At 39.4% G+C, this 18,780-nt stretch overlaps 1 protein-coding gene across 8 annotated transcripts in view; it reads right to left on the bottom strand.

Annotated features, from left to right (window-relative positions):
• Nucleotides 1-18,780, bottom strand: part of LOC124300629 (uncharacterized) — a 134,237-nt gene that overhangs the window by 40,483 nt on the left and 74,974 nt on the right. For 6 of the 8 annotated variants that reach the window (XM_046754927.1, XM_046754926.1, XM_046754929.1 and 3 more), the window contains exon 2: nucleotides 12,453-12,512. In XM_046754927.1, the coding sequence (XP_046610883.1) occupies nucleotides 12,453-12,512 (60 nt within the window). Of the gene's footprint in view, nucleotides 1-12,452; nucleotides 12,513-15,939; nucleotides 16,124-18,780 lie in introns of those variants that run through there. The other 2 variants (XM_046754931.1, XM_046754934.1) reach the window with 2 other exon arrangements.

Consider the following 18,780-nt stretch of genomic DNA (forward strand, 5'->3'; position numbering starts at 1 on the left):
GAGCATCGCACTTTTGTTACATGAATTTGTTATACATGTAAAGTTCAGAATATTTGGTAATTTTTTAATAAAATCCAGAGAATTTCATGAATTTTTGAACAAACGTTTGCATATAATTGCGAAGGAGTCAAAAAATATTTTATGGATTTTTTAAGCCACATTTTTGTGGAACAATGTACGTTATAGGGAAATTTCTTCAATTTCTTTTCGGTTCTTCGAATATCCATAAGAATATATCTAGAAATGTGTGCGGCATTCTGTAGAGAAATTTTGTTGACTTGAGCAGAGAAATATTTTATTCCGAGTTTCAAGTGTTATATTTCCCTTTATAAATTAGTTTCCGACCCAGTACCGTACTATAAATACGTAGGCGTTATGGTTTGCAGAAAATACGTATATTTGTTCTGTTTTTGGCGAGTAGTGTTTTACTTTCAAGTCTTCAATGTTTTCAATTTATTCGGCTGCTCTTATTGGTGCAGTACTTGATACGCGTCACTAGTGACAACACTGTAAAAAGAAATTGAACTTTCACTCGCCGCCATTATATAGGAGTAAAAAAAACAATTGTAATGCTTACGAACACAATGAATTTGTTCATGCCGACTAGTTTTTGCACGGACCGAGATCACGCGTCTGTTCGAATATTATTTGCAACACAATAATTATGAAACAAAAAGGCACACATTTTGTGTCTCCGAAATAGTATATTTCAGAGCAGCATCACTCTGCCGGTATGTTTTAATTCAATTCACTGATTGTTTGAATTTGCAAACAATAGTTTAAACTGTCTAAATGCATAGAAGATGGCGGGCAGGCGACATTATATTAACGACTATTTGCATAGTTTTCTTTTCACTTAATGAAACAACTGTGCATCTCTCTATCTGAAAGTATGTACAAATCGACATTTCGGTTTCTATATATAATATATCTAGTAGATATGCGTGTGTAGACACATACAAGTGTGCCACGTAATCGATACCGCGGTTTCTTTGCGAACTTTGCTAAGTATGTGCAATTCTCATTCCGCAATGAATTTTTTCACGATTAGACGTTACACGCTTCGTTAGGTAAGAGCGTTAAATGTCAGTTCTGCAGTTTGCACGAATCAAGGACGCTTCAAACATTGTACCAGATTATATCTACAAATATACAGTGCATGTGAGAAGCTGACGCTGGACTAATCGCAATCCTCGAGTTCACTAGTGCCCTCAGACTCACGAACACGTAACGTTTTCGTCCTATTCGGTCGAAATTGAGGTTGTGCGTGCTCACGTATGTTTTGAGTAGTAAGCTTATGACGACGATGTCTAATCGACAAGCGTAGTTCTGAGATTACTAGGATTTATTTCAACGTCAATTTGAATCGATGAAATCTCCATCTCCCGTCTCAATGGATGAATATCTGAGATCTGACAATCAAAATTTCAGGTGTGTTTAAAAATGAGCGATATGACAGGCAAAAGTCATTCAAAATCTGAATGATACAGGTACATATATGCTTGAATACATGTGAACACAGGGACCGTTCGGATTTGATGTGATTGATTCAATTGATTCAGACCGGGAATGAACCGATTTTATCACTCGATAGGTCTTGAGTTTTGATCGACGAATGATAAAAGCGTACATATGCAGATTACTTTAACAGAAACATATATATATATATTATATATATATATAATCGATCCGCGGTTCATCAGCAAGGAAGTGATTTATACAGCAAAAGTTGTGCATCATTTTTGACATTCCGCGATGATCCTGAACCAATTTGGGAGACACGAGGAAATGTAAGAAGATGCGGTAGAATATTGTGAACAAAATATCGATTGGTCTCGTTCCAAATATAAATGTCAACGAGACAACTGGGTCACGTTTTACAAACCATCATCTATGCGTTGACTGGTATATAGATAGCTGTATAGATATTCGTAGATAACGGTCAATCGTGCGAACAAAGTTGACCCAAAAACTCTGAAGCACACGGAATTCTGTATCGTCAAATGCCCGACTGAAGGGATACAGGAATAACCGTAAGCGTAATATTTCTCAATTTATGATCTTCGTTTTCCGGTAGTTACATTTTTCGTTTGTATCACGGGTCATCCCCTCTCTTTTACTGGCAGAAATAACAGACGATGATACATCGAGTCAAAGTGAGACTGGCGTAACGTGCTGCACCTACGGACACATAACCATTCATCTACGTCTATTCTGATATAACCGTTGGTTTCAATGTCGCATCGTCAATTGGTCTTATCGCATTGATCTCATAGTGTCCAAGTTGTGGACGAATTAAAGATTGATGGTGGTGAACTAGATGAGTGATCCACATTCGGAGGATCTTCCGTAATCTGTACAATGATGTCTAGAAATATTACAAAATTCCAGAGTCTGACTATAAGGGTGTTTCCCAGTCCTACGGTAAACGTTCCAAAAGTTAACGTCAGGTAAAAGAGCATTGCCAACGAGATTGTAATGACGTAACAACCTTGCACATCGTAATATTTTTCTGGGAAAAAATTAATTTCCCCAGCTGATCAAGCAACCGGATTTCAGCTCATAGCCGATATTGATCATCGAAGGATTAGCGCGAAGCTGTCCTCTTTGTGTTGCCGTCAATAGTTTAATATTTAAATATTATGATTAAACTCGCTGAGCCTGCCGTGGCCAGTTTGTTCGCATATATTATTATACCGACGTCCCCGGTATTAACCGCACTTATCTGGCGTTACATTGCCATAATTTGCCGTAAGCTCTACCTGCGCAGTTGTGATATCGCGATGTAATGCAAAATTTCCGACCTCGCGATTTCTAGACAGGGATTTTCATAACGAAAGTTTATGACTGGTAAGCTGTATTGGCGGTGAATAGCAGCTTATTGCTTTGTAATTTTCCCGCGACACAGAATGATTTAGTCCGTACAGATTACATATCGTAAAGATAATTAATTACAATTTCGACAATGATAACCAGGTGAGAAATCGAACCGATATCGATCAACGAGCTACCGCGATATTATTAGTATCACATAAATAATACAAATTTTACAAATCAATGAAATTATTGCATTCACCTGTTTTTCTATTGGAAGCTGTTTCTGTCATTTTTCAGAGCATGCACCTCAAGTGGCGAATATCAAACCGTGAACTCTGACAATGAACGGCAAATCGAGTCACCTCAGCCGGTTAAAAGGATTCGGGATTTTTATCCGATTGCGATCAGCTCGCGAAGGTCAGGCGGCGACGCAATTATTACAAACCATATCCTGTTTATTCTTAATCCCGGTTCAGCAACGGTTTCTGACGAACAAATCATGCAACCGCAAATCTTTCGAGAGAGAAAGTAAATACAATATAATTTCAGGAAAAATATCTCTGGGAATACTCTGGTGGCGAACGACTCTCACAATTTAGTATTACACAATAACTGACGATACGCCTTCAACTATATATATATATATATAATGCACGTGGTCGAGTTCTGATTTCGCAAAAGTGTGCAGGCAGGGATAAACGGTCAGATTGTGGAAGCACCACGAGAGCATCCGCATGCTTGGGCATGTATTCTATTCTCTAGTATTTTCCAGAATACGTCTAAACGATCTTACGTGATCTCAGAAGGACATTTGGTTCATTGTCATAGAAATACGTCACATTTTATCGCTGCAACGCCTTGACAGCTTGAACAAGGTGCTCTCCAGATCATTCGACGTTTTTGTCTGATCCAGATGCCTTTTTTTCTCAAATCCAACCCAAATGCTTAAACAGCACAGGCACAAGTGTGTAAAAGTCCAAAGAACACTAGTTGAGACATTTGCTTCATCAAGGTCGCAGAACGCGCTGTTCGTACCAGACAGCAATGGCGACTGACTGAGGTGATCACGCCGTTACGTCACAAGCAATCGTGCAAACGGAGGTTATATGCTTCAGAGGATAGATTATCTTTGTATACAGGCAGGTGTCGGACTGCGTGAAATCCTTAAATTCATTTCATATGAGGGGACTCGATCAACGCAGGTATCAGTAGGAGCTCTTTTCAATTTCACGCCTGAGAGAAGTCCGTCCTGTTCTGGATTTTGGTCCGAAGTTGAGCAATGTTCAAACATCTAATTTCGTTCAATCGAACCGCACAGTTATCAGGATGCCGCTGATTGACATATCTAGTCGTCGGATCTTATCGAAACCACATTGGAGTACCGGAAGTGTCGATAAAAAAACACGAAGGTTGATTTTCAGATGAAACGAAGAAGTAACCCCGGAACTCGGTCTTGGAAGAACCAAATCCTTCCTGAGCGAGCGTCGCGACGCAACAGATCTTGTCGTGTTTCTTCACTTCGTAACTAGCTGAGCAACGGGTCGGATGAGAGTAGGTTTTCTTGCTGGAGTAGCTATTATGTTCGTTGGCTTCGGCATGGTTCGTCCATTATTAATACTTCATTACCTTGGGCGCGAAAAAACCCGGTGCATTCACCTTTGGCGATTGAGGTGAAATCAATGAGGGCTTCGGGAATCCACCGTTCGCTCCTCCTCCTACCGGGAACGGATCCCAAGATTTTTTCTCCGTCTGGTCCAGATGAAACTCGTCGAGAGTTGTCTGTCTACTCATTGCCAGGCATGAAATTGGAATAGCGGACAAAGAGTATAACCTTGCTCGTTTCACAACCAGCCGCCGCGCAGCGTGATACTAATAACGCCTGGGATTGTTGGTCATTTTTTACCGAGCAATTGTATTTAGGAATCGTACAGCGCGGCGGGATGAGACAATCATTGAAGTAAGGTATTCTGAAATCACGATGTTGCGATACCTTGGCAATGCGGCAAATTACGTCACTACCAAATAGTGAAATTTCTTTGAATGTTTTCTTTACGACGCGCCCCCACTTTTCACGTGTAAATAATAAAAAAGTCCCCATGCACTAAAAGGTTTAACGATCAACAGAGGTTTCGTTATCTGCGAGAAGGTGATTCTATGAAATGAGCTCGCATTATCGGAGTTGAAGGACTCTCGCGTTGCACTCGCATATTTCGTCTCGTTTCGTTTGTATTTTATGAGGCTGCAGAAAAAGAACGACGTGGCTACAGTCAAAACAAAGTGCCCTGCAGCTTGTTGTCTTCTTAATTGCTGCAGTTAAAATAAGACTGTTGACCGGTTGCATGTTGGAATTGCGACTGATTGTTGGCGTTCAAAAGTTACGCGTACGTACGTTTCATACTTAAAAAGGTATATGAGAAAGCGCAGACAATGTTTGCCTAAAATCTGATTCGTCTCCGAATAAGTGAAACCAAGTGAATGAAGAAAAAAAAATAATTAGATAATAAAAAACAGTGAGTAAATCAATAAACAACTTCTCTCGTCTCGCTTTCGTGAGTACCTGATTCAAATTATGAATGTCGAAGGAACCGACAACGAGAATGAATCGCGCGAGTTATAAAAATTCTACATTACGAAAATGGTTGCAAAGTACGCGCAGAGGCTTACACGCAGGTTTTCTTTTCGTTTTTTTTTTTTCAAATGACACTGAGCATACGAAAATTGACAAAGAAAAAAAAAGAAACTAGAAGAGCAAAACAAAAAATCACATTCTCTAGTATCATTTATGAGGGGTAAATTACCGTAGGAAGACAGTCGGGTATAAAGATCGAGCAACAACGAATTAGCATTCCTTGTAAGCCATGCATATGTTATACCGTATCTCCAGAGCTTGATAAGTACGACCATAGCGGTAGCGTAATGTCGTTGTATTTGTTTTCGTTGGTTATTACCGTACAGTACATGTAATTGCGAACATATTACGTCCTTGGGCCTGCCAGCCTGTCCTCCTCTGTTTCAAATTTCATTCGCTGCCGCGTAATAAAAGGTTCACCAAAATATCCATCTCGTGCAAGCTTCTTCTCCGGAAGCTACAACGACATTCCGCATTACTCTCGAAGGGTTCACGATCTAGGCTAGTAAAGTGCCATACGTGCGTAGCTGTGTACGGTTTTGCTCAATGACGTTTCTAGGCAAGACAATATACGGGGAGTACGTCTGACTTGCTGCGCAATTGTTTAAGACCATTTGCAAATTTCCGACCCTAATTGTTATTGGTGATGTTGGCATGGAATACATGGCACGTAGTAAACGGTTCTTGTGATGCAATTACGAGAGAGGGACCTCCTGATCAACGGGTAAGATAAAATTCGCGTAGGTGGTTGTAAATTTTAATTTGCCTCTCGACATATACGATCGTTAGGCATAATAGCTACTCATATTTTTAACTTTCTAAGCTAACCAGGCCACTTTTTCTACTTCATGGTCACGGATTTTTATGTACAATCCCACGTACCCAACATGAAATTCAAGTATATGTATACACGTAGACACAACGCGTTCGAGAAAACTGATCGTTAGAGATCTGTATACCTAAAATAGTCAACAGGTTCCGCTGGTTGTTCATTTTCGTTCGGTCAAGTAAGTGGAACTGACTTCAGGCGGTTCGTTTTGTAAACAGGATCATCTAGTTTCAGGAGTCACGTTCAAGAAAATATGATCCAATTGTTGAAAAAGAGTACGATGCAAATTTGAACTTGAAATTACAATAACCGAAAGATTCCGGACTTGTGACAACGGAGCCATTCTTACTGTCTGTCACTACTGCCCGTGTGACAATCTGAAATTGGACGCTTAGGTTTCGTTGTGCGATTTTCACCGCGGGAATATTGAACTCTTCACGTTTCCGGACGGCGTGCAGTTTGGTCAAATACAGATAGACAAGCGGCGTATAAAATATTTCGATTTAATTTTGGCTAGCCGTGAATACGATGATTTTAGATAGCGACAGGCGTCGATCATGCGCGTGTGAGAACGTGTAGGTATCACCTTCCTTGACCGAGCGGCATTCAATGTCAACGTTCAGAGAGGATCGGGGGCATGTAACCATACGTACCACATACACATACATATAGGTACGTACGTTCGCCGTTCGATAACGTCGCAAATACAGATGATTGTCGTTAACTCTGCAGCCTTTGACGATTGTTGCAAGAGCGCGGTTTTCCGGCTGTACTCTTTGTTCTTAAATTACCAACATATATATGGCGAACACGCAACTCCAATTACCAGGGCAACAGCTACACGTCTGTTTAGAGCATAAATGCGTGCGCCCTCCGTGGTTGTTGCTTGGAGCAATAAGACGGTTGTGTCACCAAATTGAGCGAGAAACATATGGCCTTTGAACAGAAATTTTCATTGGCTTTTGGAATTGCTATTGGGTCATCGTGTTGTACGCCAGTGTAACCTTGGAGGTGAAACTTCAAAATTTCACCTTTATACGTAGGTACATACATAAAGGAAATATTGCAGTCAGGAAAGTAAAACTCTCCTACAGCCTTGGGTTCGATTTGTGCGACTCGGACATTTCTCTTTATTCTTTACCTGTCGGCTCGTTATCGGACCTCCCGCTATGGAGACGGACGTTATTAAATTCTAGAACCGCACTTAGGTGTGACCTTTAAGAAATCTTGAATGTGGGAATTGTTTGCTCGAACTTTTTAGCCCGTCAAGATTTGAACAAATGTTGACCAATTAATGCCTTTCGTCCGTTTCCCAATGACAATGAATACGTATGTTCAAATCTCATCCTCGAGTCAAGCTGAGGCGATCTCAGCACTTATTTTCTTTTCGAACAATATAATTGTCGAAAACATAATTTCCTAAAACGGACGAAGCAATTCGTCCGATATTATTAGATGAGAATATTTAGACCCCAGCTATGACCAGTGGTCACAACTGTGTACGAAAATTGTATGTTCTTCGTCTCAAGGTGCGTAACCTGAACCGTCTATTCTAAAAATGACAAGGCCACTGAGTTGAGAGAACTTTAACCGAGAGCCCTTGTGTTTTAAATATCAAGATATCTGAGCGTAGGATCGAGCGTTCCTGCTTGGTTGATAATCGTTGGCTTTCACGGAGGTCAACTCTTGTCCAGAGAATGAATAACCGTATAGAAGCTACACCTTTCGGTGGAGGACATTGGCCAGAATCGCCAAACTTGTTGCCAAGCGGTTGAGGCCGCCCGTTATAGTCAAATATCTGTTCTACGTGCCCCATAGGCTGCAGGCTCCTTGTATGCATGCGGCTCTTTGTAAATGCTGGCCGGGCCAAAGCTACTCAAATTTACAACAGGTTATATACCCGATTCTGTCCGCGCTTGCCAAGAGACTGAAAGTTATTGTCGGCAGGTGAGCGCTTAGCCGAAATATCAAACGTAATAAAATTTCGTCCGTTTCTTTTTTCTCTTACGTTTACCCCTGCACTTGAAATAAATAATTATGTCATAAGTTTATAATAGTTTATTTCGGGTATTAGTTTCGGGTACGGGTCTAGAACATATATTCCATTTATAATCGTGTAATCCCGTAGCAATTTTTTTTTTTTATTACAGCCGACTAAATTCAGGATCAACATTGATTTGACCGTTCGTTCGTACACGACGAACGCATGTATAATTGACGTATTATGTTCGTTACTAGAATTACAGCGATAATTGTTTGAAGCATATTTCGGGCACTCCGCCGAAACGGAAATGACGCGGACGCGACTTTTCGTTTAATTATTTTAAATTGAGATTAGTCCGCACCGTGGTCGACCATGTGAAAACCCATCGCACTTGCACGTTAATTATGCAACCATAAGTTAGGCTGTATTTTTCAATGTTATCATATTGTCGTTGGTATATAAAGTCGCGACACGTGTGATGATCGTGTTCGTTAGGTCGTAACTACGTAATTCTATGACAGAAAAAGTATTCCTGCAGACGAAATACGTAACAAATGTATGCTGGAGATAACTTTGCCGTATATTTTCGTGGTTTTGACAGGTGAAAAAGAATGAACAAAAATAAATAAAATAAAAACATTAACGACAGCAGTTAACTCAAAAGCGGTAAACTGTGTTAATTCAACGCCATTGGCAGATCACACTCTGTGTTATTGTTTTGTTCTGTTATCGAAATAGTAAAAAAATAAATAAAAAATCAACAGCACAACTGAAAGATAAGTGTATCGATTTTGAGAAACGACGCGATAAGTTATTTCATTAGAACTAATCTATGTTTAATACAGTGATTAAGATATTGGACTTGATGGTCCCGAACAAACTAATTAAAAGTCTCGCCTTGCGCTGCAATTTTTCAGCGGTTTATTACACCGCGTGAACATGGCTGGTTTTAAGAGAAACGGATTGGAAAAAAAAAAAAAAATTGCACACCCGTCGTTGACGGTATCATCGCTAGCCAAAGCTCGTTTAGTGAGCGTGTAAAACCTGTTACGTTAACAGTCGTCACGTAATTCAATTACGCTACTTGTCACACAAAATATATATACGTGTTTACGTTTACACATCGATCAATAGCATTAGGTGACGAAAGAAAAATACATGCAAAGAGCCTGAGGATATACGTATATATTTATTCAGAAAAATAGAGGGAGGTAATAATGGAAAGCTCGGTTTTATCGGCGGTAACAGGATTTGCACGGACATGAAGAATCGTACTACCTACAGATACATGCCTACGTACGTACTGCAAAACAGCGAATGATCGGAATCGATAGACGATTTATCGGCGTAAGTACATAAGTCACAAGGCATTCCGTATTTTCGATCAATTATCGTTTTCTCTGGTGCGTATTGTTTTTCAACATCAAACAATCATTCAACCAGGTTGAGTACAGTTGAATATTTTTAATGCACAGGTGTCATTGGTGATCATTCAGACGAGAATAATGAAAATAATTTCACTTGTTATTCCGCTCATCGTCCGAGCCACGTTGTGTGTTTATAATCGATCATCCGCTAGGTGTGATCAACGCCGAGTTATTTATCGTAATCGAGAGTATGCGAATGTAATTCGTCTGTAGGGGATGCCTAGAAAAATCGAAGCCGGAAATTGTTTGATAATTCTTTGAATTGTTCGTGACGAATGAAGAGCTGTGAAGACTTCCGAGTTATATATCACGCTGCAGGCCCTGATACGCAGACTAAATAATTTGATGTACGTTAAACCTGCGAAATTTTGACTAACTCTACTCAAAACCTTGAGCGGACTTGGCTCGTTTTGCAAATAACTATTGTCTCGTACATGGCCACGTGCTTCTCGAATGCCCCTAAGGAGGAAGCAGCTGCCCGTGATGTGACTAAACTAATGTTGATTGCCGTTTCAAAGAAAAGGTCAATTGACACTTGAACTTCTAGCAGTTAATATTGATATTAGAGAACGATAATGTACTCCGAATGGCTGCCGCAGTACAAAGCGTCGATCCGTCCGTCAGCAAGCAGCGTCCATTTGTGATCGACGTATAAAAAGCCGATTAATTCATCACTCGACCGAAGTTTCTAAATGTTCTCTAATCGCGACCACAATCGGCAGGCCGCAATTCCGTTCCCAATAATTGAAATCACATCAGTTATCATTTGAGTTGTGAATTCGCGATCTATCGACGCGATAGATCGTTGGATCTCGGCAAATTCGTACAGATTCAGGTACGCCCAGTCGGTATTATCGCACGCGATACGCCGGTAAGTGTGATTTGTCCTGCGAGGCTTGGGCTGCACAGGTATGAGGCGGCCGAGTGACAGGTGATAAATTAACCTGCATCAACAAATCTAGCGTGTTATCGACGCACGAAGCTTCGTCTCGTCGGTAACAAATCCTGCGACACACACATCCATATACGGTACGGTATTTTTACAGTACTGCAGAGCTCTACTTTACAGACGGCGAGTCATACTCTTGCTAACTGCACAATTTGTACGGCGAGTAAACGAGCGAGTGTAAAGTGTGGTGTTGACACATCATTCTAAGGAATAAAGACCGACTGGAGGTGATTAGTCTGCACCTGTGCACGATGAGTTTTGAAAACAGCGGCTGATAAAGATGTCGAGATTCAAATATGCGAGCACCAAGTTATTGCTTCAATTTTTCGTTTCAATCAATTAATTAACGCGGATAACGGACACCCAGGATTAAGGACTTTGAATTAGTTTTTAACATTTTTTCAGGAATTCGAATGTCCAAAATGCATCTCAATCGAATAACCATTTTTATTGCTTGTGATGTCAGGTTTTACCGAAGACAATTTTGTAACGATGACTGCGCCTTATTTTTCTTATACTTCGATAGTATGCATAATACAGTCTCTATTAAACAGGATTTACCTTCAAATTTATACGACTGACGTGGTGGATTAATGTCGATTTAAAAGTCTGCAGTGCGTCAGTAAGGATGAACGAGCATGACGACCTCGAAAAATTATCCGAAAATTACCACAAATTATACAAACCGTAAAATAAATTTAAAAAAGTGTGCATCCTAGTATAAAATAAATAACTTTGACATATTTCAAATCTCAACGTATGGCAACGAATAATTTTTCAACAGCGTATGAATCAGAAGATAATTGCGGAGAGCTTGCATAGCATAACGTAATTAAATTACTACGTATATCGTATACGAGGTATTATAATTTCACGCGCACATCCGGACGAACAAGGCTGTCAAACACGCGTGCATCCGGTGTTACGCTGTCTTACGTACGGTCGGCTCTGTGTTTAAATTTTCGCGCCATTTTCATGCCAGAATGCAAACAGCAATGAATGAATCAGTAGAGTTCTTGGTGCCGGTGAACTTAATGTTATTCTGATACAGAAGAGTCACTTTATTCACGTATGATATTAAACCTGGACAAAGCGAATTTTCGATACTAACAATAACGATAAGTCCGTTTCGCGGAGGTGAAATTGGTGTACCATCATCGTCGAGGAGGGGAAAAAAAGTATTTTTGGAACGCCTTGTGACAAGTATCTCGCTTTGCATAATAATCGCGTGTTGTATCGACACTGGCCTCTATTTTGCCGTGCGAGCTTCTTATTTCGATAAGAACGACGACAGTCCTTATTATACTTGAACAAAACATTTCCTTCGCTCCACGCATACATGCGCGATAAGTATAACGTGTTGAATTCACGTATGAGTATCATCGTAAACGTCCACTAGGCGTTATATTCCATCAAGCTGCTGGACAAGCAATTGTTATCAAGAATAAATAACGATCTATTAAAACAGCGATATTTTGCCAGTTCTTCTCATCCGCAGAAGGCACGGATACCTACGGTATAATATTTTGCAAACTATTTGCGATTTTCGCATCAAAGGTTATTGAACAGACGCCAATCAGGTTTTTTTTCACTTTTCAATTCATTCGTAATATATTAATAAATAACGGTAAAGCGGTGGTGATGGGAAGATGGTTGAAAAAGTAAATTCAATCCTTCAATCTACGATAATTTTCGTTATTTGGGACATGTATTTTGCCCCTCGCGATTTAGGGTGTGGAACTGTTACTTTTTTTTGTATTCGGACTTGTATTGATGATTACAATTATAAGATTGTAAATAAATAAATAAATGCTCACCGGTATCGTTATCCCGTCCTTGAGTTCCATCACCACCGTCATCGGCAGCTGTTGATGGTGCTGCAAATGGAACGAACAGGTTAATATATCATAATACCAACGTATACACAACACGTGCAATTATTTATTGAAAATGATTGAGTAAACAAAAAAAAAAGGGGGGGGAGAAAAAAAATCAGATTGTATATTTGTATTGAATTTATACCACGGTACGTTCGCAGAAATGAATATTTACGAGTTTGAGTTTTATATTGACAATGTACTTCCGAGATGTTCATTAGTATTGAATAAACTCCCTCCGCGTAATTCATAAATATTCAGATATTTGTTTTGCTCTGTGAGTATTACATTATATACGGCTGCACGGTAAGCTTGGTAATAAACGCGAGGTTTTTGATTACGATTAACTTTATACTATCCATCTCTGTACTATAAAGTGTGCAAATTGTTGGTATCTTTAGCGGTACAAAAATCGAGTCTTGCTGATTTTCGTCCATATAGATCGATGACATCACGAGAAAAAAAATTTTTGGTGACGTCACTTTCTGAATATCCGACATCCGACATCCAAAATTTCGTTTCAAACTTTAATGCTATGTATGATATGGTGTATGATATGATGCATGATATGATGTATGGTTTCGGATGTCGAAAATGTAACCCCTGAATTATTTCCAGATTATTTTTGCCACTGATTAAAAAGTTGTCTTATTCTCGTGCCAATTTACATCCCAACATCCGTCAGTCGTGTGTAAAAAATCATTAATGCGAAAACTCCTCGCGATGACGTGAAATGGACGGATATATTTTTTGCCGAGTTTTTGGCGACTTGGTATATTTTTTTGCAAAAACAGTCTCAAATCGCGATTTTCATGGTGTTGGCTACCTTCGATTTTCGTGAAATTTTTACCATAAATTCCTTGTGAAAGTACAAAACTTTTTAGACTGCCGAATACGGAGACATCTTCCGTTTAGAAGTTTTAACAAAATGAATGTCGTAACTAAGCTAAATGTCTGCGGAAATGAGTTAAGCCTTAGAAATGAAATTATAAAAATCAAATTAAATATTCATTTATTTGGTAAAGAAAAAGCCGGGAGGTATACGTATAATAAATTACACCAATATGATGTTCAATCTATCACCTAACGAATATCTCTGATGGGTACGGTAAAACAATTTTTCTGCATTTGTATCAAGTACAATTGATTATAGCCATGTGTAAAATAATATGATTATAGGCGCGATGATTTTCAAATTGCTGTATTAAATTCATAGCATTATGCTGCTCTGCAGGGTTTATCCGGAGATTGCGCTACACTTATTCAATCAAACGGGGAAAGTACGTAATGCACGTGCGTATCATACGCGTATCGTACGTAAATAATCTCACATTTATTGTCCTGCAAAATCCCTGTTATACATAGCTAGGTACCTACGTAATTTTTAACACCTTGTATAAAAGTATAAGCGATAAGATATCCTATCGAGGGAAATAAATTACTACTTGAATCCTCCTTGCGACGCTAGTTGACAACGCGGCTTAATTTTATGTCTCCCTCCTGCCGCCTTGCGATACCGAAAACGTGAGGCTTGCGAAAATTTTCGCTAACCAACAATTTGCTCCAAATGGTCAGTGATCGATCAAGATTATTGCTTTTCGCGATGTATAACCTGATCCTTCGATTCCTGCGAGAATCCAGTTACGGAGAGAAGGAATCGGTTCGAATACCGCGTATAACAGTATATTCGAACAACCTGTACTTTCACGCATGATTATTTTTCAAGTTTTTTTTTTTTTTGCAAATCATTTTGAACTCTGACGCGTGTACGATAATCTAAAATGAATTCAGTTAGTCTTGACTGAACGGTGAGCGTGAGAAAATACACGACGTAAATAGTTAGATACGTGTCGAGTTTCAATAAACTAATTCACAGACGTTGTCAATCTTACATTTTGTTATTCATTCGAGAATCAGCGGATAAATTCGTTCTAATCATGTCTCGGAGATCGCATCGTGATTGTCGAATCATTGGTATTTTTCAGTTCTGCCTGAATGAGAAACAACAATGTAAAGCAACACGTGCGTAACAATGCAATATTTTTTAATACGCATTGCCGTCATCGGAATATAATTTAATCGATGTACGTAATACTTTCCCAAGCAACGTATCTTATCGCTCTCGGGCGCACATTTGTCATTTCAGTTCAAATACGACATACCTATCTAGATTAAAATGCTTACGATCGAGCATTGAAGAGAGTTAATTAAAGGATCTCAGAAGCATTGGTCAAGTCTATCTGTACCTAATTTAATAAGATTGCTCGAATACACCGAACTTCAATCACCGCGGTAATATGCTGTAACGATATTCACGACGGTCAATCATCTACTCGCACGGTGAATATATTGGCCAGATCAATCTGATATTGGACGTATATTACGTGAAGTTGAAATTCTGAAACAAGGTGAAGTAATCGAGTAAGATAATCATCCCTAGGTGATTCTTGTACAGAAATTCACTTCCCATTCTCTGTCACGTTTAAGTAAATTCTGCACAAACCTAGAATGAAGCATGTGCTTATCATTGTTTGAGTAGGTATAAGTTATAGCAAGCGTTGAATATAATAGCTCGTGTTGTGAATTTATTGATAATGCTGTGTCGTTGTAATGTATTGCCTGCAATATGTTTAAAGTCAGGTTCATTTATCACTGGTCAACGTTGAATAATGTTTAATCACTATGTAGATTAATGCGCAGAGTAATTATGTACCGGCAAATAACAAAGCTTCGCATATTTTCACCTCAATAAGTAAATGTTCAGTCGCGTGATTTCTAAACAAAATGTAATTTAAGTGCTGATATATATTGTGATCGGTATATTCAAGTGTTTTGTCAATAATCTATCCGAAATGATGCCGGACTGGTTCGATCGCATTCAAAGAGACACCTGCAGGGTATTCGTCATATGAATAGTCGGTTAAAGTAAAGGACAAAAAAAAAAAAACGCACGTGCTGACAATAATAAGGGGCATTAAAAAATGCTGATAAAACGATCATTGTCAAGTGCCTGTACTTGGTATTTCCGAGTCGTCGATATAATATCTAGTCTACAAGATAACCTGCAGTCTGACTAAAATAGTTTCCACAATTGCAAAATTTTGGTGCAAATATGACGAGTACTTAATAATCCGCATAATTCTCACCCGAGACTTTCTCCATATCAACAGAGGGCAATAAATTATCGTTGGATGATCGGTAATCGCGGCGATCGAAAGTAATCCAGGGATTTCGATAAGCAGACTATTATAATTCATGTACGCCAGTGTGTATTTCTCTAATCGACAATCTATAATAGGCCATATAATATACATGTCGCGATATCATCGAATGAAAAAAGAAAAATTGCACACCTATTAGCAGTTACAATTACGTTCATTGACTTTTATATTATTTATTTTTTTCCAAAAGAAGGGCCTGAACTCACCGACTTTCTCATGCTGTGCAGGTAGCATCGTGAAGAACCCCGAGGTAAATGCGACTCAAATACAGGCCGTTTCAGGAAGAAACAGCGTAGAAATAAACCGCGTACGAGGAAAGATAATTCCAAATTGGCGTGTTATATATTCCTTCTGACATAAGATACAACACCTCTCGCATTAGATCAGAGGGAGGGAAAAAAAAAAAAACAACTATCAAACGCGAGTATTTCTACATTATTTGACGCACTGTCCGTAGGGTGGATTCAGATCGTCGAGATGCATTTGACGTTTTATGCACTTACACCCCCGCACTGAACGCAGCAGCATGTACACCCCGCACTTCAGAAGCCGATGGAATTTAAAAACGATCGATCCTGCTCAGCGCGGCTGTAAATTCGCGAGAGGATCGAATCGAATCGGCCCGAAGAAAGATCGTCACCGCACTGCCGCCCAGCCTGAGAACGTACTTCCCTTATAAAGACTTAACGTCCGAGATACAAGCGATAAGATAATTATCGACGAGTAGTCTGCTTCCTCGCGACGATCTTAAATGATAAAGGATTATTTATTTATCTCTTTTTTTTTAAACGCTTCTCGACGCTCTTGGATTATACATCACCATCCACGAACAAAGACGGCGTCAACGATTTTTCACCGCCGTTAAGTCAGCTGTTTTAGATCCTCCGGAGTTTCACTCGTCGTGGTTCAATTTCGCAATAAAACAGCTCGTATTAATATTAGCGCAAATGAACGGACGGATGTATTGTAAACTGCTGTGTTGAAGCGCCTTTCGATTACTACTGGCTCGTTCGAAAACATTCCAAGCAATAATATGTCAAAGCTAAGAATGATAAGAGTACCCTCGTTTCCAAAAGTTTGTAACGGAGCTTCTCATTCGCTTATTGCGCTGACTGTATTCGTGTACGCAACTCAAGAGGCCAGATACTAGCTAATTATTGCATTATTCATTCAGATCTTCATCGCGGGCAGTAATAATCGTGCTCAAAATTGTGGACGGAATGTCTTATTCCGAGGATCGGATTCTTTATTGGACGGTACTCGTCCTGGGTAGACAACATTCTCCACATTCTTTTTTCTTCAACGTTTTGGTTAAATGGTCAATTCATGCGCTCGTGCAATTTGTGACAATGCCCAAATGGTATGTGACATATGGTGAGACAAATAGCGTACAAATTATTCTTTTTTGCGAATAAATGACCGTCATTCAAATTCCATTATGTATATCAGTAAACCAATTGGGCGTTCGCATTTTCACATTTGAATATGAATAGATGTTTTTTTCTTTCTTGAAAAGTATAGAAGTCTTCGAATAATCGGAATCACGTTGATATTTGCGATAGAAAATTTGTTAGATCAGTTTCCGTGTGATTTACGATAGCCTCGGATAACGTAAATCATATAAATCAACACGAACCGCTGAGCGTTAAATTTTTGCTACATTCGTATCACTTTATATTACTTGATGAAAAAAGATAAGGAGACAAAAATATGCATCAACAAGGTAAACTGTATATCACCGTGCCAATTATAAATATTTACACGATAAGCCAGCAAATCGTTGTGTTATACAGTGATTAAATTACGTATAGTGGAGCAGACTACAATTCTGATTAGCACGAGCACGTGACACAATAAAATGTGTATCTAGAGTGCAGTGTAAGGTAATACATATTCCTGTTACGTTTGACACTGGTGTCGTTGGTGTGCATTGGTGTCTCTTCGTCGTGTAAAATTCACAACATATAACTAGGTATCGTATATTTTTGCGATTCACTAACAATCACTGGAAGTTTGAATTATTCATTCTCATGCCATCGCGTCTCTAAACAGAGAATTATGATTATTACCGTTGAAAATAGCATATACAGTAACCCGAGTTGAAAGTTTCGTGACGAGACTATCGGCGATTCGTGACCGGTGGCTATAGACTGACAGGATAAAGTGTAACCATGAGAGGAGAGAAAAGGTGAGGGCTACGACTGGTCCATCAGATTACGAGGAGTTCTGCAGTCATAAGTTGGTCCCATGGTCGTCTGCTAATTAAGTTCAATTTACGTAACAGAGTGCAGACTTGACTGTTTCTTAAATTTGCGGCATAAAACCGCTTCTCTTAATCTCTGTTGCATATACGCCCTTTTTGTACGCCAGTGAAATCATTAAATGCCGAAAAACGATGGGATCCGCCATTTTTGCTTATTTCGTAGCATAAGAATAACGTAGTATATGCTTATAATAATAGGTCCGGATATGGGATGACTCAAGAGACACGCGATATATCGTAATACTGTACGCGTTTGCCAAATATGTTTGAGTATGCGAAAAATACCGTATGTCGCGCGATCGTCTGAACGTGTTCAAAATCAAAATCGCCCATACCAGTTAATACCAGATCTTATATGCGGCACGTGATCCGTTTATTGCATCAGCAATAATCCGCACGAGATACTCAAAGCTGGCTAATGCGCTCGCTTGTCTTTCGAATCTTTCGATCTTTCTCAATTCGGCGATAATCACTTCCTGCTTGAACGCTGAATCGCAGGTGTTTGTCACTGTGCATTCGAATCGTTTTGATCACCCTCGTCGCACACAAAAAGTGTAAGAAAGTCGTGAAGTTCGAGTGATTTTATTACAGGCACTTATATCGCGTTAGCCGGATTTAAAGCAGCATACGATGTTATTTCGGCCAGTCACCGCTAGTTGTTTCATGCGATAACGACTCGGCAAGCATTATTATATTATGTCGGTAAACCGACCTTTGTTTTGTTTGCTCTTTCGGCCTGCTGTATTCTGTGAAAAAACAGCCCAATGTTCCAAGTTGTGCGTCT

This window comes from Neodiprion virginianus, chromosome 3 (genome assembly GCF_021901495.1).
Source record: "Neodiprion virginianus isolate iyNeoVirg1 chromosome 3, iyNeoVirg1.1, whole genome shotgun sequence".
Lineage (NCBI taxonomy): Eukaryota > Metazoa > Arthropoda > Insecta > Hymenoptera > Diprionidae > Neodiprion > Neodiprion virginianus.